A 22247-nucleotide genomic window follows, 5' to 3' on the forward strand; every position below is an offset into this window, starting at 1 on the left:
GCTTGCTAAATTTTGTTCTTTTGCGAGTGCAAACTTTAAAACTGGAAATTATATCGCGTCTCCACAATCTTTGTCCCAAATGTAACGTCCGTGAAATTTCCTATGTCATTTCCTGGTTTCTTTGGGAGCATGCGAGCAGGTTACTGAGTCCCAATACAATGTTATTTTAAGTTCATTTGACGAAATTTCTTCGTTTGACTCATCAATCTACAATCTAATTCACAGGCTAATCCAATTCACCAATGTCACTGCCAATTCGCTGCGGTTAAATCATTCTAAATTTTCTGCATTTATCATGTGCATTTTTGATTTTTTTTATGATCAATGCGAAAAAAAAATCCCAGACACGGGTTCGCGAAAATCAATTTTTTAACTGGCATCTCTGTATATCCTGGTTATGTTAATCAGCAGCTATGTTCAATGCGGTATTCGATACTATCAGCAGCATGACCACCAACAGAGACAACAAACAACTGATGCAGTCAGCGCTGGATAAAACAGATCCTGACACAATGTATTCAATGAAATGAGCATTCAATCTTCGTCAGAAAACATTAAGCTGGAATTAAATGGCAATTTGTCACAATCTCACCAAAAAACAAAACGTTGACTATCACGGTATAAGGTTGGACATGGGTTTATGCTGCGTTTTCGTTTTTTGGTTGATTCCTACATTTTAAATAATAATAGAATAAACTCAGACTTCCTTTTTTTCCCTTAGTACGATTAAGTACTTAATCGCATGCTCTCTGCATTGTGTGACACTTCCAAATATCACTTGAAAAATGTTAAAGCCATCCAAACATTCTTGTCATTTACTTCCACTCTACTTCTTGGTGGTGTCATTATGAATATGTTTTCAGTTCATTAACTGCTTCTGTAAATAACATACAAAAACAGTTGTACCTCCAAACCCATTGCGAAAGTGGAAACCATTCAGATTTGTCCCTGTCAGAAGCCATGCGAAAGCGACCCACCCGATGATGAAGATTTGCGCAGGAGGAAACCGAATACTGCTTTCTCCCATCTCTGTAATCTCGCACTCCACCTCAATACATGAGGTGCATAAAGCCGCAGGGACGCTTTAGTTCAGCAGAGCTGAGAGGTAATGTTATTCCAGTGATCTCCAAACCAAATTCCCATTTAAAATCCCGTTTAGAATTCATACGAAATTCATATCAGTCCATTTAATTTTTATACCAATTTACACCAACCGAAACTGAATTTCAGTCATGCTTGTTTGTAATCCGGGGGCTTGCAAGGTTGGAAACATCGCATCAAACGCTTTAGATCAATCATTCTGTGTGGTACGACACCGATGACTTCAGGTCTGTCTCATCTATTCTGAAGAAGGGAATCAGTGTTCAAAACATTAACGGAGTCTTCTTTCCACAAAATTTGCTAGAACAACTGTGTTCCATAAGGCGAACTTTTTTTTTATTCGTCTATGTCTTCTGCCATACAGCAAATGCGATCAAAATAATTGCTTTCAATGTAATATGTCACACAATGATACGAAACTGACACACCTCTGTGCGTGTGCTTGTCTACTTTATTTTATTGTAAAGCAAGGTATTGTTTTAACAGTAAGTCTTCCCCTTTAATTTCTGCTATCGTCTTATTGACATCTCGACCAACGCGAAATTTTTTTTGTTTCACCGAATCAATGCCATTCAAAGTCGTGCGTGCCTCCACCAGATTCCCAACTCATGCTTCTCTGCTGCATTTCCAACAATCACAGATTACCCGGTACAAACCGATGTGTGTCTCATCTAGCCATACTTAATGCATAGTATAAAATGATGCGGAATGATCACAAGCTAAGAAAAGTTCCTTACCTGCGAAGCATCAGATGTGCATGATCGGTCCAATTTGGCAATGTCATATCTTGTCATTCCTGCATGGATTCCCATGTCGTGATCCATTCAGAGAGACTTGCAAATTCGGAAGCACATTCTGTTAATTAGTGTGTGGTTTCAACACTTTTTGGCTGAAGGGAAAGAATTGGAAAGTCGTGCTCACTGCCCACAGATCAATTGACACGTTTCCTAGACGCATAGTGTCATGGCTAAAACAGCAAAGAAAATGAACTCGCAAAAATGATCTTGCACTGTCCTAGCGACACTCATCCCACATTCCAAGGCTTGGCCCATGACGTTCTCTGCCATCACATTTAAGTGCTCATTGACATACTTTTTAACATTGGTGAGGTTTAGCACTTTGACTGACCCCTACACTCTCCGCCAGCCACTTCCAGACATCCAAACCCTTTGGCTGCGAAACAAAATCCTTGATAGCCCCTAAACACATAACGTCAGATTATATCCTCATCGTTATTTTTCCATCAGTTTAATAAACTGCGACGTAATTCCACTGCTCCGTTGCCTCTCATAAACTCATAATCCTCACTCTGGAAACACAAAGCCGTCTCAGCTATAAAGAAAACCCTCAGGTCTATACACACTGTCTTAATGGCTAAATTTATTCTGTCTAGCAAACACCTTGGCGAATATGTGGTGCACCCCCGCCGGAGAATTCACAGCATACTATGGCATGGCTAATGGGACTGCACACTGTAATCTGGCTCTGGCATACGCGAAGATTTGTGCAACTCTGATCCAATGCCCCTGCTCTCTGCACTGATGGACACATGGCAGGAAAGGACAGAAGCTTTATTTGTCTTCTGAAGCACAGTTTCAACGTTTGGTGCCAATTTCAATTGTCGATGGACAAGGGCCCCAAGTTCCCTTTGTTACTCAAAGCTTTCGAACATCCTTCCATTCATTGAGTAACTGTTTGTCGTGTTCCGTCTTGCAAAGTGCATTATTGAACAGTTTTCATGGCAAATTTCGATCGGCTGCTGATCTGCCCATTTGAGCAACCCGTCAAAAACTTCCTTAAACCTAATATCTGCTTCTGCACTTTTGAACACCAACATAAACGTCCTGGCATTTGCACACCCATTTATGATCTCTATCCTCAACTTAACCATAGCTTCCGATAAAAAAAAAAATGTTTTGTACTATTTTGAAGTTGTCCAGAACAATGCTTCTGTGTGGAGTTTGCACCTTCTCCCCATGTCTGCATGGGTTTCCTCCGGGTGCTCCGGTTTCCTCCCACAGTCCAAAGATGGGCAGGTCAGGTGAATTGGCCATGCTAAATTGCCCGTAGTGTTATGTAAGGGGTAAATTGTTGGTTTGCGCTTCGGCCGGTCGCTGTGGACTTGTTGGGCCGAAGGGCCTGTTTCCACACTGTAATGTAGTCTAATCTAAGCTTTGTGGCCATCTCCTTGTTATTGTCACGGAGGTTATCTTGAGGCATATTAGTAATCATTGCTTCCCATTGTCTTTCCTTAATATCACTCATGTGTGAAGTTTTATTGCAGTCCTTCTTCCTGCAGCCACAGACTGTTTCCTGTTATGTTATCTTTCGATTGACTTGTTGTCATTTGTTGCCAGCAACTGAAAACAAGATATTCCAATACGACAATAGTATCTGTTGTTCTGGCACCAAACTATGTTCTACACTTTTGAAAACCATATTGTTTTCTCCTCCAATCCCTTCACCCTTCCCTGTCTCCCTGTCTCCATAACCTCGACGTTTCCCTACACCTCTCCAGATATCTCCGATCTCCTCCAACCTCGACAACATTCCTATATATCTAAAACCCAGAACCGACATTTCTTCCTATCACTCTCAACTCTTTCAGACCCCACACTTCTTCCGATCTTTTCAACATACGCATCTCTATACCCTTGTCTATCTCTCCAATGCCCAGCCGTTACCCCTCCTTCTACCTGGTTCAGAGAAACAGAGGAGATCATTTCCTCATCAAATCAATCACATACAGTTTGGTGTAGGTTGGGCAATGCTCGGAAAAATACGCCTGGGTACAAAAGAGTACCCTCCTTTCTCTTTACAGAGGTTCCCCTCTCCGAAACTTGTGCTTCATCTATTGGCCTTGCTGCAGTCCCAGGTTCACTGTCAATACAGGCCCCCCCATCTGAGCCAGAGATGGCTCATGAAATCCTCCGGTCTCTCTGACTGCAACGCTTCTCAGCAGAGTTTTGAGGGGCTTTAAGTAACAAAGTGAATACGAATGAGGAGCCGAAATTCTTTGACCCTGGTGGTGACTAATCTGCTTGGGGTAGAAACAAACATTCCTGTCTGTACCCAACACACAGAGACATACGTCTGTACAGAACGTCAATGTGAAAAAAGCTTTGTCCAAACAATACCCAAGAACATGAGAAAATAAAAAAAAGATGATTGCCCAAATAGTATTCTCCACCTGAAAGTTATTCTGCTGAAACATTCTGTTGGCAATGGCATTTCCACTTGGAACAAGTGGATTTTGCCAGATATCCTTTGATTCAGACAGTGGGGAAATTTCATTGCATCACCATCAGGAATCCTGTAGGAGTTGTAAAGCTGAGTGAAAAGTTTTCTGTTCCCCCAATTTGTTATGAGGAGGAATAAAGAACGACCGAATGTGGAGTAGACCATTCCTTCTCAGGCAGGTTCCGTTTTCTCTCTCTTTGTTCTAAAACATACAATAATGTTACTCGACCCCCAAATTGGAGCATGTCGAGGTAAGCAGGAGGAAGCTGCTCCTATGCCACAGTTTAGAATGTTTGAATGGTATCGTCCCTTGCTTTGTAATTACGTAAAGAGCTGAATGGTCTCATTCTATTCCCGTGTAACTCCTGAGCGATAGAATGGTCGTCTCCTGACTGGTTGAATGGTATCTTCCTCTCACTGCGCAAAGGCGTTGAGGGCTTGAGTGAGAAAGGAACGCATAGAGTTGGCCATTCGGCTCCGCGAGACTGTTGCCCAATTCAGAATGCTCATTGATGATATGAGTGTCTGAACATTATTTGCCCAATAATTATTGGTTGCAATGTCCAAAGTTTCGTTGAGCTCAGCCTTGAACATCTACGAAGACGCAGGATTTGCTATTCCCTGGGGCTGAGGGCACTGCAGTCAGCACAGTGCAAAAGAGAAAGGGACAACTTTATCTCAATCGGGGATCCATTATGATCAAAGTGTGTTGAACCCACACTAAGGAACGAACTATTTTGAGACCTACAGACAACAATTAGAAACAGACATATATAAATCAAGCTCTTAAACCTATGCCACATTACTATTGAATCCCCAATCAAATGTTCAGCAGCCTTAATTGACTCTGGACTCGAAGGACACGTTTTAAGATCCCATAATACAATATGAGCTTATAAAAGAACAGGATGCAGTCAGTTTTACCGTTAAGTCCGCTCTGCTGTCCGATAATGGTTGCTATGTTCCTCAACGTCATTCTCCTGCCTTTCCCCATAACGCTTGATCCCTTATGAATCAAAAACTTTTTTTTATTTTTGTAATTAAAAAAATATTGTTTATGTATGACTCTGTGATTAAGGTTTTGTATATGTGTGTCTGTATCTGTGTTTTGCTGTGTCATTATGTGTGTACCTGTTCCATATGCCGTCTTAATTATCTGCTGCACCTGCAAACCAACTTATTCTGATAAATGAACAAGGACAACCAGGTGCCTCTGCACTGCAGAATGCTGCAATGGTTTTATGATTTAAATAATAGGACAATTTGCTATTTGTGAACACGCACGTGAATATTATACATTTAAGAGAGCATGAAACCTGGCAAGGAAAGACTGAAAGCACGGAGTGTGCTGAACAATTTAAAAAGGGAACATTTGGTTGTGAAAGGAATAGCTTGAGCTGCGTTGCCATCGTGCACAACGAATTCGAATTTGGACAATCAGTTTATATTATGTCTCAAGATATCAAAATGCAATCGAATTTGAATTTTAATCTTTTGATGATATTAAACCAATTAGACTATTCGATGTTTTGGGGCATAAAATCGGGCAATTTAACCAGTTGCGAGAATGGCAAAGATCAGCCAACTGCTAACTGAATAGCTCTTTGAAAGCTACCTGCCCATCAGAGATTTGTGTGGCAGAAGGCCAAAGAATAGATAACACCAAAATGTCGACTGAGGAAAATCGGCAGAGGAAAATCGACACAGAGAAAATGATAGAGGAAAATCGACAGAGGTAAGTCGACATCGAGAATTGATAATGCTGGCTAGCTGTGAAACGCGTTTTTATTTTTTTTTGTAAATCTCATACGGTGTTTTTATCAAACCAGTATGGTAGACTGGGAGGTAACTGATATTTTTAACAGCAAGATTTGCAAATAGTCGTTGTCTAATGGTCTTTGTTTGGTCTTAACGAATGAAATTATTAATTTTGATTTCTTGAGGTGGTGAAATTTGGAATATTTATTTGCCTCTCCAAATTTAACAGATTACGGTTCGAGGTGTCAGAATTCTGACTGAGCAAATTCTCCTTAATCAATTTTAACTAACCTCTTACATCATGCCTAAAACTGGTTTAAATAGACTGAATTTGATCGATTCATGTAGTGCATTTCTGATCGCAATAAAGCACAATCGGAATTTTCTTACCCCAGTCACGTGGATAGTCTTCACTCTAAGTACTTAACGTGGCATTTAATTTCCGATGCCACCAATCTAGTGCTCGCTGTGACTCAGGATGGTATGCGGTAGATTTAAATTATTATATTGCGAGCTGTCCATAACTTAATTGAATACTGTTGATGTGAGTTTTGACACTGATGTGATTGTATCGCTGTGGGTAGTCCGTACCTTGTGAAAACTTTGAGTCATTATCAATTATTCATTTAGCTGTGATATTGCGTCATGGAACGACCTTTGGAAATCCATTCGACACATCCATTTTTGTTAACAAATACTGAATCCCACCTTTCCTTTTGGGTACGGGTGCTACACAAACAAGTAAGACTCTTGCAATAGGTAGTAAGGTGCGAATTTGGTTTTCCAATTACCTGACATGTACGACACGGCTCGCAAAATGCAAACACTTCCTTGTGCACTCGAGGCTAATAGAACGCTTTTTTTGTTTTAATTTCAGTTGTTCTCACTCCTAAATAAACCATTGAAGGTAGCTTCCGTGCCACCCGCAACAGCTCCTTTCCATAAACCACTGGCAATCGAATTTGATGAACTTCTGCACGTTACACGTCTGCCTGAATATGTGATGGCCTCCATTTGCCCATTGAGATATAATTTTAAAGATACAGGAATACATTCTGATTATTTTTCTGTGTATGAATTTTGATATGATTAATTTCGGCGTTCATATTTCTGCTGTAAGTGAATTAATTTATCTGAGCTATAGATACTTGCTCAGTCATTTCCCTGCTCCTGAAGTGTTTCAACCGTCTGATCAAACCAAATCTCTGCTAATAAAACGTCAACTTCCTTATCTGTCTTCTAGTTTTCTCCTCTTTCAACTTGTGACTTTGTGACCTCGATACCATTGAGTGAGCAAAAATTCTAGAACATGTGTTATGGAATAATTCAATTACCTGAGTTTCCATTCAGTTTCAACCACTTCTACTGATGAATCATCTTTATCATTATCCATGACAAATTATATTCTGTAGTTTTTGTTACCTGGTCGGGCAATTCAGAAAAGCCTTCAAACGCACACTGAAACTCACTCATTTGTATCAATTTGAAACAGCATTTTAAATCTCAGTTAATAAATTGTACAGCATTCTAAGAGGGAATACTGAGTTATACTAACAGACTTTGCTAATGGACCTCTGTTCTATATTGCTCAGATATTCAGTCTGAATGTCTTCCTGGAGTTGGAACTCATACATGTTTCATCCCCCATTAATAGTAAAGTAACAGTTTAATATTTCAAAGTTATGTTTTGCATTCAAAGTAAATCTATAATTAAGAGTAGACTGCATGCAGAAATTAACTTCAGCAATGGAAGAATAAAAAAGTCCACTGTACATTTTATGAACCTCAGAATAAAACTGAACATAAAATTTCAATCATATCGGTTTCACTGTTTACAAATAAACAAGCAAGGCGATTTGACAAATTACTGGCCTGTTAATCTGAAACCATCCTGGTTTTTGAATATTAAGATATATGATTTTTCAAAGAGCATTGTTCAGTCCATGACTGGTATAAAATTGATTGCTTAAATATAAATAGAATTTAATATTCTGAATACCTTTTCTTTGGGTCACCAATAAATTCTATACAGTTTTTAAAATCTAATTCTAAGATCACTAGCCTTAGTCACATACAACAATTCTCATAATGAGAATTCTTAATCAAAACTGCCATAATTCTCATATATTTTGAATAGTCATCACATTTTCAAAACAGAAACTCATCCATTTTTATAAAGTACTTGATCAATCGTTGCCAATACTTCTGTCCTCTGGCAAACATGCACACTATTGTTCTGAATTCCACTAAAAAGGATTAATCACAAATTGTAAAACAAAACTGCTCTGTGCATACTACTTCCAAATCTAAATTTTTGACTTCGTCATATTTTGGTTGAAAGCACCTCCCATACTCTTCAAAGAAAAGTAACTGACAAAAATTGACAGAATTGTGGGCGGCACGGTGGCACAGTGGTTAGCACTGCTGCCTCATAGCGCCTGAGACCCGGGTTCAGTTCCCGCCTCAGGAGTTTGCACGTTCTCTCGTGTCTGCGTGGGTTTCCTCCGGATGCTCCGGTTTCCTCCCACTGTCCAAAGATGTGCAGGTCAGGTGAATTGGCCATGCTAAATTGTTAGTTAAGGGGCAAATGTAGGGGTATGTGTGGGTTGCGCTTCGGCGGGTGGGTGTGGACTTGTTGGGCCGAAAGGCCTGTTTCCACACTGTAATGTAAAAAAATTTCATTCCTGGAACACAGCGCTTGTCCGACCATGACTTCCCCACTATTCTCGAGACACTGTAACATCACTTTACATAATTGAGTGTTCCTTGTTTCACCGTGAATTATTGTCCCTGGGACCTGTTCCAGCAATAGACTTTCAGAGGTATATAACACCTCATCTTTCAGCATCAGATATTGAGAGGTATCTCGGAACATAGTAAACTCTTCACTTCCTGCTTCTGACATAGGGGAGTAAAGTTTACATTCGCAGGCGTATGATTTAAGAAAACCATTTCCTCCTCAAACAAACTCCGACCACCTTGTACGTTCTGGTTCAGTTTTCTAGCCTTCACTGGAGTTTCTGTCACCAGTGCAACACAATTTATTGGCTTATCGTATTTCCTTACAGTTGGTTTCCCAAAGCTTTTCCTAACCTACCAGCAGTGTGATTTCCTATGCCCTAATTTATTGCAATGCAAACACGGGAGGTTTTTCTTTTCTTTTCTCTGTTCCTTTTAACCGTTTGATTTTAACCTGTGGTAAATTATCCTCATGAATTTCATCGAAATCTACCTTTCCATGTCCACGTGAGAAATTCTCTTTTCCCGAATTTAAGTACCTGACTGATTGAAATTTATTACGGAAGCCAAACTTGATACCTGACCCAATTCATAGCCATCAGCCATTTCAGCTGCTATTCTATCCGTCGTGATTCTCTGCTTTTCCTCATGGATTGTTGCTATTTCATGACGTGAAGGAGTGAATTCCTCCAAACTGGTTTTGTCTCGAAGAGCGTCGTAGGTTTGCTCTATTTTGAATGCCCTTACCCATATACAAAATTACTTTATTTGATCCTTTCAAACTCAATGGAAGTTCAATGAGCTTCCCTCCTTAGATTCCAGAAGCGTTTTCTGTAGGCTTGTTGCACCAGTTTCAATGGAATTGCGACGGCTTTCTTCAACTCCTCATAAACCCCAGATCCGTCCTGGTACAGTCATGGAAATGCCTCATTAGCTCTAACCACAAATTTTGTTTGGATCAACATAACTCACGTGAGATTAACACAAAAGGCATCCGCATCCGTCTCATCAAAACCAGGCGATGCATGAATGCATTTTAGCAGATTGTCACCATACCTTTGAATGTCAGGGTTTTGCTCATCCTCACTCTCTTCCTCACTGAGCTTATCTTCTGCATTCATCTCCATCCTTTTACGTCGAATTTCCTGTATAATTGCCAATTTCTGAAATTGAAAATGCCTGTCTGACTTCCTTTCCTCTCTCTCAATTTCTCTCTCTTCATACTATCTTTCCTTTTCTCTCTCGCCTGCTTTTAATCATTCATCAAACTCTTTCATTTCTGTTGTACCGTTATTGTATTTTACCTCTAACTAAAGGGACTTTGTTGACAATTGAAATTTCACCCGCTCGAATTGCTTTTGATTCTGATTACATTTCCAGCAAATTTAAATGCTGAGCAATTGCTGGAATTACCTCTCCTATCCTCGTACAAGAAGTAATCTCTAAGTCCAGGGTGTCTGCTCATTCCAGCAGGCTGGCCTTGATCGCCTTTTGTAAAACCCCGAATATCAATTCTTCCACTCTGTGCAAACTCTTCGTAACTTTTTGTTTCAAGCGTAGTTTAAACCAACTGAGTTCAACATTCGGAAAAAAAAACGACCCTAATACCTACCATATGCTTCCGTCGAGTCCAAGAATCCATATTCCAAATCGAAAATACAGAACAAACCCCTCAACGAGCCCACAAACTGTTACGAACCAAGGACGACCCCAAAAAACTTTAAAGAAGACCATAACTTTGCTGGTTTGTTTGAAGCAGCTTGAACGTGATATTTCAGGAAAAATGCCAATGTTGAAATCATTTACTTTTAAACAAGGCAGCATATATTGAGGGGATTATCGATGAACCACATTTAACAGAAAACAATATACCGAGTAACTTGACGTCTCCGAAAACCGAACATACCATCCCAGTTAATGATGTGCAAACATTTGCCACAATCCGCATAAACATTCGGGATGGAAAAAATAAAATCAAACAAAGGTTCTTACAGGATAGAAATCAGAAATAGAATACCTGCCTGGATCTGCTTCTTTGTGTCCAGTAACTTCTTCCACACTTGTGCGAGAAACCAAGCCAAAACTGACTAAATATCTGCTGCGAGAACTGGCCACTCCCCTTTCATTTCGCAACTTCGATGCCTGAGAAAGCTTCGCTTCGCTATTATCAAATTGGCCCTCAATCCCTTCAAACGTTGACTTTTTGGACTCCGTGTCGTTTGCGAACTCTCTGGAAAGAAAAATAAACTAAGGACTACATAATGTTTTTAGTCAGCAGCTTCTTCGCTTATTTTCGCACAACAGTCTATCAACCTTTGACTAAAAATCCTTAAAAGTTTCTGCATTAACTTCATTTTGACAAAGTGAATTGCAGAGAACCAAAAATGTCTGAGATATTTATTTTACCAGTCTTTCTCTCCAGATTGGGTCATCTCATTTTTTAAAAATAAATGTTGAATCTTCATTTGTTGGTGCTACCTCAAAAGGAAGCACGATTTCCAAATGCACCGATTAAATTCTCCTCAGGATCATTTTTTTTTGTTTCAATTATGTCACATATGATTCTCTCAACTCCAGCCTCGCGAGTCGAGGCTCTCCATTACGTTTCTAACACAGCAACATACTTCTCTCAGTGCCATCACAAGTGCCATTCTCATAAATGCAGATGTGATCTAAACAATTAATATTACGACCTAAACATTTATGTCTAATTTTAAATAGAAATAGTTTTTTGTATTTTGAAGGACACTTAAGGTGCATGCTTAGGAGTGCAAATGGAAAGGCTGTGAAACAAGACAGATACATGTGGCACATGGCTGTGAAATTGGTAGCTGAGTTTTGGTTGCTGAATCACAACAATTCGTATATAACCAATTTGTTTAATAAGTTTCATGATACAAAAAACAAATCAAATTTGAATTCATTGTTTTGACAACATCAGTCCAATGCAAAGGTCCGATTTTTTGGGTGCGTGAAAAACAGGGGAACTTTGACAATTGGAACAGTGCACAACTGCCACCGATCTGCTAAGTATCGGTCATCAAGCTGGAGACGTTGCTAGCCATCTAACATCTTTCTCTCAACGAAATTCGAAAACGTCTCTACCGAAGGTGCTTTTTCATGTAAAACATACTAACAGTTAAAAGAAAATAAAGTTGAGCGATCAACTGACGAAGATTGAAGTCAGCAAACAACACAGATACTGTGTGGTCTTGAGATTAAGATGGGATGCATAATAATTGCACTGGAACAGCAAATTGTATAGATTTGCGTGAGAGAGTAAAACGTTAAGAAAAGGAAGCTTGGATTTCAGAACAGCTTATTTGTTCAGTGTTCACTATTAGAATGAGGACAATAAATTGATATTTTATTTAAATGGGAAATGGGAACTCTCCTGTCCCTCACATTTGAATATATTACAAGGTGAGGGGTTTTCTGGTTGTTTGGTTTGAACTAACGCCAGAAACTTTGGCAGCGCTTAGTTTGAGTAGAGTCAAAAAGAAGTAAAATCGAGATTTGAGGTCAGCTCTTTGCTTCAAGGCCATAACTGCCCGAATGTAACATCAAGGAGCTGCGGACAAACAAGAAACTATGAGAATCATGACAATTACTTTCCATTCATTTCTGGCAAAAAGGAAGATGCTTGTGGTTGTTGGGGATGTGTCCTCCCACCTCGAGCATATCTCTTCAGGAATTCCTAATTTTCTCCTCTTCCCAACCATGTCCAGCTGCTTCATCAATGATCTTCCGACAATAACAGCGATTTTCAACAATGATATCTCTATGTCCTGTATCATAATGGATTCTTGAAATCCACAATCTGTCCATATCCAATAGAACGAAGATCTGGACAAAGTCCAGACATGGATTGAGAAGTTTGGGAGAAGGTTTGTAGCTCGGGTGCTCGTTGTTGTGCTTCTGTTCGCCGAGCTGGGAATGTAGCACCAACTCCCATTCCTAGACGTGATGGTACAGAGAACACCTAACGGAGAATTCACCACAAAGGTATGCAGGAAAGCCACACACACGGACCGAGTCCTAAACTACGAAAGCAACCACCCCAACACACACAAAAGAAGTTGCATCAAGACACTTTTTAAAAGGCCCACAACACACTGCATTACACCAGAACTGCAAAAAGAGAAAGAAGTACACCTATACTGTGTATTCGCCAAAAACCGATACCCCCGCAATTTCATGAACAGATGCCTAAGGGAAAGACAACGGAATGAGGACATACCACAATCCAAAGGACTAGCCACACTACCATACATCAAAAATATTTCTGAACTGACAGACAGACGACTGCGACCACTAGAACTCATAACAGCACACAAACCAACAGCCTCTCTGAGACAACAACTCACCAGGACGAAGGACCTGATACCGAGCATGAACAAAACCAATGTAGTGTAAAAAATCCCATGCAAGGTCTGCACAAAACACTACATAGGACAAACAGGAAGACAGGTAACGATCCGCATCCATGAACACCAACTAGCCACGAAATGATATGACCTGCTATCCTTTGTAGTCACACACTCAGATGACAAGCAACATGAGTTTGACTGGGACAAAACTACTATTATAGGACAAGCCAAACAGAGAACAGCCAGGGAATTCCTCGAGGCATGGCATTCCTCCACAGATTCAATCAATAAGCACATCGACCTGGACCCAATATACCGACCACTGCAACGGACAGCTGGAACTAACAGCCGGAAGTGGAAGGTACAAATCACTATAAATGCCGGAGGAAATATCACAGAAGCGCTTCACAGGAGGCTCCCAAGCACTGAGGATGTCACCGAGACAGGGGACGAAACGTCTGAACACAGATTCCCAGCTCGGCGAACAGAACCACAACAATGGATTGAGAAGCCATGTATAAGATTTACGCCAAATAGGTGATAGGCAAAATCATCTCCATTAAGACGCCCTTTCACCACTGTCCCATGACATGTAATTATGTTACCATTGCTAACTCTTTCATGGTCAGTATCCTCGAGTTACTATTCACCAGAATCTCAACATGGCTCGCAACGAAAATACAGTGACTTCAGAGCATGTCAGTAAACAATAATACTGCGGTCTGTAACTCAACTCCTGACTCTCCCCAGATCCTATCTATCATGGAGATGGGACCGAGGAAGCATGGGGAAATAAATAGTAATGTCTTGAAAGCTGTCTATGTTGGTCAAAGACAGTATTGCGGTTGCAGAAATGATGTTTGGGGACTCGTCAACTGAGGTAGTATGGGCTTGGGTTAAAAACAGGAAAAGTGAGGTCACCCTGTTGGGAGTTTTCTATAGGCCTCCGAATAATTCCAAGGATGCAGTGGAAATGATAGCAAAGATGATTCTCGGTAGGAGTGAGAGACACAGGATGGTTGTCATGGTGGTCTTCAACTTTCAAAATATTGACTGGGAACAATACAGTACGAGTACGATGGATGGGTCAGTTTTGGTCCAGTGTGTGCAGGAGGGCTTCCTGACACAATATGCAGACAGGCCAACAAGGGGCGAACGCACATTAGATTTGGTACTGGGTAATGAGCCCCGCCAAGTATTAGACTTGGAAGTAGGTAATCACTTTAGTGATACCGATCACAATTCTGTTATGTTTACTTTGGTGATAGAAATGAATAGCGCTGAAAAAAGTGTTGTTGGAAAAGCGCAGCAGGTCAGGCAGCATCCAAAGAACAGGAGAATCGACGTTTCGGGCATAAGCCAATCTTCAGGAATCCTGAAGAAGGCTTTTCCTGCGCTTTTCCAGCAACACATTTTCAGCTCTGATCTCCATCATCTGCAGTCCTCACTTTCTCCTCGAAGATAGAAATGAATAGGTGTATACCACTGGGCAAGAGTTACAGCTGGGGGAAAGGCAATTACGATCGATTAGGCAAGATTTACGAAGCATTGGATGGGGAAGGAAACAGCAGGGGATGGGCACATTAGAAATGTGGAGCTTATTCAAGGAAAAACTCCTGCGTGTCCTCGATAAGTATGTAACTGTCAGACAGGGAGGAAACTGCAGAGTGCGGGAGCCGTGGTTTACAAAGGAAGTGGAAACTCTGGTGAAGAGGAAGAAGAAGGCTGATGAGAGCGCTCAGAAGAGCCAGGTGGAGGTATGAGAAGTTGTTGGCGGAGAGGATAAGGGTAAACCCTAAGGCTTTCTATCGGTATTAAAGGAATAAATGAATGATGAGGTTAAGATTAGGACCAATCAAGGATAGTGGTGGGAAGTTTTGCGTGGAGTCAAAGGAGATGGGGAAAGCACTAAATGAATGTTTTTCGAAAGTATTCACTCTAGAAAACGACAATGTTGTCGAGAAGAATACTGAGATACAGGCTACTAGACTGAGGGGGATTGAAGTTCAGAAGGGCGAGGTATTAGAAATCCTGCACAGTGTGAAAATGGGGCGGATGGGATGTTTCCTCGGAACCTCTTTGTAGACAGCGAGGAGATTGCTGTGCCTCTGGCATTGCTCTTGAAATCATCATTGTTTCAGAAATAGTGCCAGAAGACTGGAGGATATCAGATGTGGTTCCCCCGTTCCAGAAGGGGAGTAGAGACAACCCTGATAATGATACAACAGTGAGCCTTACTTCAGTAGTTGATAAAATGTTGGGAAAGGTTATAAGAGATAGGATTTGTAATCATTTGAAAAGAATAATTTGATGAGGGATAGTAAGCACGGTTTTGTGAAAGGTATGCTGTGCCTCACAAACCTTATTGAGTTCTTGGAGAAGGTGACCAAACAGGTAGATCAGAGTAAACCGGTAAACTGGTGTATAAGGATTTCAGCAAGGCGTTCGTTAAGGTTCCACAAAGTAGGCTATTGTACAAAATGGGGAAGAATAGGATTGTGGAAGAGCAGTTTGGATCAGTAATTGGCTTGCTGAAAGAAGACAGGGGGTGGTGGTTGATGGGAAATGATCATCCTGGAGTCGAGTTACTGGTGGTGTACCACAAGGGTTAGTATTGGGACCACTGCTGTTCGTCATTTTTATAAACGACCTGGTTGAGGGCGTAGAAGGGCGGGTTAGTAAATTTGCAGATGACACTAAGGTCGGTGGAGTTGTGGATAGTGACGAAGGAAGTTGTAGGTTACAAAGAGGCATAGATAAGTTGCAGAGTTGGTCTGAGAGGTATAAAATAGAGGATAATGCGAACAAGTGTGAGGTGATTCACTTTGGTCTAAGTAACCGGAATCAAAGAACTGTGCTAATGGTAAGATTCGTGGTAGTGTAGATGAGCAGAGAGATCTCGGTGTCCAGGTACACAGATCCTTGAAAGTTACCACCCAGATTGACATGGTTGTTAAGAAGGCATACCGTGTGATAGCTTATATGAATTGAGTGATGGCGTTCCAGAACCATGAGGTTGTGCTACAGCTTCCACCCACCCTCCTAATCTCCCTTCCCAGTTCTCTCTCTCTGTCCTTTCTCATCTGCTCTTCTTCTTTCCACCCACCGTCACTACTTCTCAACTACCTCCCTCACTGTGTCTCTTCCCCTCTCACTCTCCCCTTCCACATACTCTCTTCCCTTCACTATGTCTGCCCACAAGCATGCTCCCTCTCTTTCCTACCCCTCCTCCCACCGCTTTTTCAAGCCCCACTCTTCCTCTCTCTCCCTCTCTCCCTTCCATTCTCTCCTTCCACTCCTTGCCTCTTTCCTCCTCTCATATTGCTCCCGTTCCACTCTTCCACTCTCACTATCTTCAATCCCGTTCTCTCTTCCTTCCCCTTGTTCTCGTTGTACCTCTACATCTACTGGTGTCTCCCATCCCCTCTTTCTCCTTCAGGCTCGCTCCCCGTCCCACCTCCCTGATACACATCAATGCCTCTATCGCACTCTCTCCTCCCCTTATTCGCACGCTCCTTACCTCTCCGGAGACTCACGCTCTATACAACTACCTCTATGTCTCCCCTCCCCCTCTCTTGCTCCCTGACTCTCTCTGTCTCTCTCTCTCCCTGCTCCACCTCCTTCTCCCCCTCCCTCTCTGTGTTTCTCTTCCCTCTCTCATCCCACCCGATCTCTTTCTTTCCAGTCCCTCACTCTCTCTGCTCCCTCTCTCCCGCCTCCATTTCTCTAAACCCCTCCATCTCTCTCTCATTTCCATCTCTTTCGCTATATCTCGCTACCCGCAATTCTCTCCTCCTGCCTTTTCCCTCTCTCTGTTGCTCTCGTTACCACTCTCCCACTCTATCACAGCCCTGCCTCTCTCGCACCCTCTCTCCCTCTCTTTCTCACTCGCCCCTCCTTTTGTCACTAAATCATTCTCTGTCCTCTCTCCCACTTGTCTCACACTCTTCCTTCACCTCTGACTCTTCAGTCTCTCTCAGTCCCTTCCCCTCTCTCTCCCTTCGCCTCTCTCTCCCTTCCCCTCTCTCACCCTCCTCCTCTCTGTCTGTCCCTCTTCCTCCCGCCTCAGTCTGTATCGCTTTTCCTCCCCTCTCCTCTCTCCCCTCTCTCTACCTTCACTCTCTCTCGCCACCTCTCTCCCCCTACTGTCTGTCTCTCCTCACTGCCCTCTCTCTACCTCTCCCTCTACCTCTCTCGTTCTTCATCTCCCCTGCCTCTCTGTCACTGCCCTCTCTCCGTCTCTCTCTCACCCCTCCTCTCGCTCACCCTCCCGCTCTCTCCATAAGCTCTCTGACTCTCCACATATCCCCGCTTCCCCTCTCCATCTATCTATCCCTTCAGCCCTCTCTCACCTTTCATCACCTCGCAAAGCTCTCTCTCTCTCCCTCACCCTCCTCGCTTTCTCTATTTCTCTCACTCGCCTCATTCGTATATTACTCTGACATCCTCCCTCCAGCCCTCTCTCTGTCCTCTCCTCACCCCCTCTCTCTAATCCCTCCCTCGGTCTCTCTATCCGTTTCCTCTCGCTCCCCGTCCAATGTTTTTCCCCTCCCCTCCCGTTCTCCTCTCTCCTACCTCTCACTCTCTATCCCGACCTCTCTCTCTCCATTGCCTCTGTTTATTTCTCTCCCTCTCTTTGCCTTTCCCATCTCTCTCACTCTGTCTTTATCTTCCACTCCCTGTCTAGCTCTCTCTTCCCTCCCCTCTCTCATCCATCTCCCTGCCCCGCTATCATCTCCACTACCATCGTTCTCTCTTTCTCTCTCCCTCTTCCTCTGTCTATCCTCCGTTTCCGTCCACTATCGCTCTCTTCCACCTCTCTCGTTCTCTCCTTTCTCCCGTCCCTCTTCCATTGCCCCTCCTTCTTTTGTCCCTTCCCATCCTTTTCCTCTCTCACCCCTCCGTCCATATCTCTACCCCCTCTATCTATCCACCCTCACTCTCTCCCCCGCCTCTCTCTCACCCGCGCACCTCGGTCTGACTCTCACTCCAGCTCGCTAGCACCATCCATCTGTCTCTGTCTATCCACTCCATCTTTCTCTTTCCGCCAAACTATCACTGTCTTTCCCCGACCACACTCTCCCGTTGCCTCTCACTCTCTTTTCCACATCCCACACTCTATCTCCAAATCTCTTATTACCTCCTCTCTCTCTTGCCACTCACTTGGTCTCTCCAGATCACCCTCTCCCTATCTCCCTCACCCTGTCTCTCTAAACCTCCCCCTCCCTCTATCTCTCTCTCTCAAATCTCTCAGTCCGTCACACTCTCTATCCATCCTCTCTGAACCTTCCCCCTCCGGCTATCCTGCTCTCCCCATTCTCTTTCCACTTCCCTAAGTTTCTCACTCCCCTATCTCTCTCTCTCTCTCTCTGTACCACCACACTGCCTCTCTCTGTCTGCACCCTCATTATCTATCTCTCCCTCTCCCCTACCATTTCTCTCTCTTTCAACCCTATCTCTGCACCCCTCTCATTCGCCCTCTACATCTTGCTTCTCTCTCGCTCTCTCCCCACTGCCTGGTCTCCTTTGCGTCCTTCCCTGTCTCACTCTCCATTACCCCATCCCTTTCCACTCCTCCACATCTATCTCTCCCGTCCTCTATCTTTCTTCTCCCACTTTCACCTTCTCTGTATCAGGCACCTCCCTCTCACTTTGCCTCTAACTCTCCCCTCCATCTCATTCCCCCTTCCTCACTCTGACTCTCCCCCAACTCTGTCACTCCCCTCAAGCTCACACCTCTCCATTTCTCCATCACTATCCGAAATTTCCTTTCCCTCCTCTTTCTCTCTATCTCGCTTCTCCCTCTTTCACGCTCACCACCCCTCTCCTTCTAATTCCCGCCTCCATCTACCTTTTCGCCCCCTCTCTCCCCATTCTCCCTCTCTCCCCACTTTCTCTCCCCCTCCCACACTATTTTCCCTCCCTCTCTGCCGCACTCTCTTTCCCTCTCACTTTCCTCCATTTCCATTTCTCTTCCCACGCACTCCCCTCCCACTCTCTTTATCGACTCCATTCCCTCTCTGTCTCTCCCCTTTCTCTCTCCCGTCTCCCACTCGACTTCACCCTCTCTCTACTTCCTCTCTCAAAGAGAGCAACGCTTCTGTCGTTCTCTCTCCCACTCTTAATCCCCCGTTCCCTCTATCGCCGGCGTCCCACTTGCTACACGCTCCTCTCTCTACCCCGTCCCCATCCCTCTGTCGCTTTCCCCGCTGTCTGTCTCTCTCTCCCTGGTGTTCCCTTTCTTCCCCTCTCTCTCAGTTTATCTCTACCCTCTCCCTTCCCTCCCAATTTCTCACTCAACCTGTCCCTCACTTTCCCCACTCCATATCTTCCTGCCTTCCTCCTTCTAACCCACTCACTCTCTCACTCCCTTCCCTCTCTTTCTCTCCCTCTCGCTTCCCCGCACATTTCTCCCACTCTCCACCACTCCTTCTCTGTCCCCACTCCATTTCTCTCCCCTTCACTCCCTCTCACGCGTCTCCCTATCTTTATCTCTCTTTCTTGATTGCCACACTCTGTCTCTACCTTTGCTCTTTTATTTTTCGCTCCTGTATGTCTTTCCCCCATTCTCCCATCCATGTCACTCACCCACCCTTCTCTCTCTCTCTCCCCCCTGTCTGCCCCCCTTCCAGCTCTTTTTATCTATACCCGCCCCTCTTTCTCTGACTATCTTACACGACACTCTCTTTCCCATCTCTCACTTTCTTCTTCCCTCTCTCTGCCCCTCCATTCCCTTTCCTTCTCTCTCCCACCCCATTCTTTGCCTCTACTGTTCCCTCTCTTCATCCACTACCCCACTCTCTCTTCCTCTTTCCTCACTCTCACTTTTGTCCTCCTAGTCACTCTCACCTTCCCTCTCTTCCACATCCAGTCTCTCTCCCCATTCCTCTCTCCACCCACTCTCTCCTTGTTGTCCCTCATCCCTCCCTGACGCTCTCTGCCCCCTCCTTCACTCTCCTTCCGCCGGTTCCGCCCTCTCCCTCTCCCCTTGTTCTCTCTTCACCCGTTTTCTCCGTCTCCCCTACCTTCTCTGCCCTCATTTCCCTCCCTCTCCACTTCTCTTTTCTTTAAACCTCCCCCTTCCCCTTCTCTCCTGCTCATCTCCTCCGCCTGATCCTGTCGAATCCCTCTCTGCCTCGCTTCCCCTCTCTCTCTCTCCCTCCTCGTCACTTTCTCTCTCTCTTCCTCCCGCCTCCCTCTCTGTCGTTCGCCCTTGCCTCTCTCCCATCCTTTCGCTTGCTCACACCATCTATCCCCCCTCTCTCTATCCTGTCTTTCTCTCTCTCCCTCTCCCCACCTCTCTGTCTTCCCGCATGGCCCCCTCTCTCGCTGGTTCTCTTCGTCTCTGCCTCTGATTGCCTCACACACCTCCACCCTCTATCACGCTTTCTCCCACCTCCCTCTCTCTAACACCCTCCCTTTCTCTCTGGACACTTCCTCACTTTCTCTCTCTTTCTCGTTCCCTCCAACTCTCTCTTTCTCTCTCCCCATTTTCCTCTCTGTCCCCCCGAACTCCCTCTCATTTCACTCCTCTCCCTCTCTCGGCCACTTACCGTCATCCCCATTCAGTCTCCGCCCCTCTGTCTTTCTGCCACATTCTCTCTCCAGCCCTCTCTCCCACTCCTTTCTGTATCTCCCCACTTCCCTGGGCCCCTCTCTCCCTAACCCTCACCCATTTCTCTCTCTCTCTTCCCACGCCCTCACCAGCGCGGCCTCCCTCTCTTCGTCCCCCTCCTCTTCGCTCTCACACCCCTCATTCTCGCGGTCTCCCCCTTTGACGCTCTTTATCTCGCCTCACCCTCTGCCGCTCTGACCCCTGTCTCTCTCACTCCCTCTCTGTCCATATGTTTCTTTCCCTTCTTCTCTTTCTGCCTCTCTCTCTCCACCCCTTGGTCTCTCTCCACAGATCCACGATTTACACCCTCTACCTCCCTCCACTCGTTCACTGTCTCCCACGTCCCACATTCTGTGCCCTCCATTTCTCTCTCCATCCACCCTCACGCCTCTCTCTCCCTCACTATCTCTATGCCCACCTCCCTCACTCTCTACCTTCCCAGTCTCTCTAATCCCCCATCACACTCTCACTTCTCTCTCGCTCGCTATATCTTCCCTCCTCCCTATCTCCCTCTCTCTGCCCGCGCTCTCCGACTGTCTCTCCCATCCTCCCACCCTATCTCGCCCAGCCCACACTCTCTCACGCTCCCACCTTTCTCTATCTCCCCCCTCTCGCTCCTACACTGTCTCAGTCTCAACCAGCCTCCTGCTCTCTCTGTCTGCCTTTCACTCCTAGTATTGCCTTCGCATTCTCTCCCGCTCTCTTTATCCATGTCTCCAATTCCCCTTTCTCTCCACTCCCTCTCTCCTCCTCTTCTCTGTCTCTCCCCACTGCGGCCTCTCTCCCTCTCTACCCCACGCTCTACCTCTCTATCTTCCCACACCCTGTGTGTTTCCCTGCCGTTCTTGCCCGCGCTCTTTCTCCACCCTCTCTCCACCTCTCTCTCTCACTCCCATATCACTCTTTCTGTCTTTGGCTCACCTCTCTCGCTCTCCCTCTCCATCTTTCCCAGCCCGCCCTCTCTCTGTGCGTCTCCCCTCCCCATCTCTATTCCTCATATCACCTCTCCCTCTCACCTTCTCCTGTCTCTCCTTCATTCTCACTCTCTCTAACCCCCACACACTGTCACACTGAGCCCCGCCCACTCTCTTCCTCAATCGCCTTCTTAACTGTCTTTCCCCATCCTGAACTCTCTCCTAACCCACCACACACCTTCCCTACCCCCACTATCGCCTCCCCATCTCCACTCCCTCTCTCCCAATCTCTCTACATGCCCTCGCTGCACTCCTTCCCCCTCCTCTATAGAAATCTCTCCTGAACTCCCTCTGCCACCATCTCTCACTCCCCCTCTCTCTCCCCCTCAATCTCACCACACCCTTTTCTCTCCCCTTCCCTCTCTATCCCCATTCCTCTTTCCGCCACCAACACATTCTCCTCCTCACTCTTTTCTCTCGTTCCACTCACCCTCTCCGCTTTCCCTATCT

The 22247-nt window shown here is 44.5% G+C and overlaps 1 protein-coding gene across 1 annotated transcript in view; it reads right to left on the bottom strand.

Annotated features, from left to right (window-relative positions):
- Positions 1 to 22247, bottom strand: part of LOC148146490 (uncharacterized) — a 65271-nt gene that overhangs the window by 5519 nt on the left and 37505 nt on the right. Inside the window, exons 3-6 of the mRNA XM_087998643.1 lie at positions 12511 to 12658; positions 10831 to 11068; positions 9811 to 9983; positions 9418 to 9580 (exon numbers count right to left, since the gene is read on the bottom strand). Of these exons, the coding sequence (XP_087854769.1) occupies positions 9418 to 9580; positions 9811 to 9983; positions 10831 to 11068; positions 12511 to 12658 (722 nt within the window). The remainder of the gene's footprint in view (positions 1 to 9417; positions 9581 to 9810; positions 9984 to 10830; positions 11069 to 12510; positions 12659 to 22247) is intronic.

This window comes from Chiloscyllium plagiosum, unplaced genomic scaffold (genome assembly GCF_037043375.1).
Source record: "Chiloscyllium plagiosum isolate Xiang-an unplaced genomic scaffold, Cpla_swu_hap1 HiC_scaffold_21, whole genome shotgun sequence".
Taxonomy (NCBI): Eukaryota; Metazoa; Chordata; class Chondrichthyes; order Orectolobiformes; family Hemiscylliidae; genus Chiloscyllium; species Chiloscyllium plagiosum.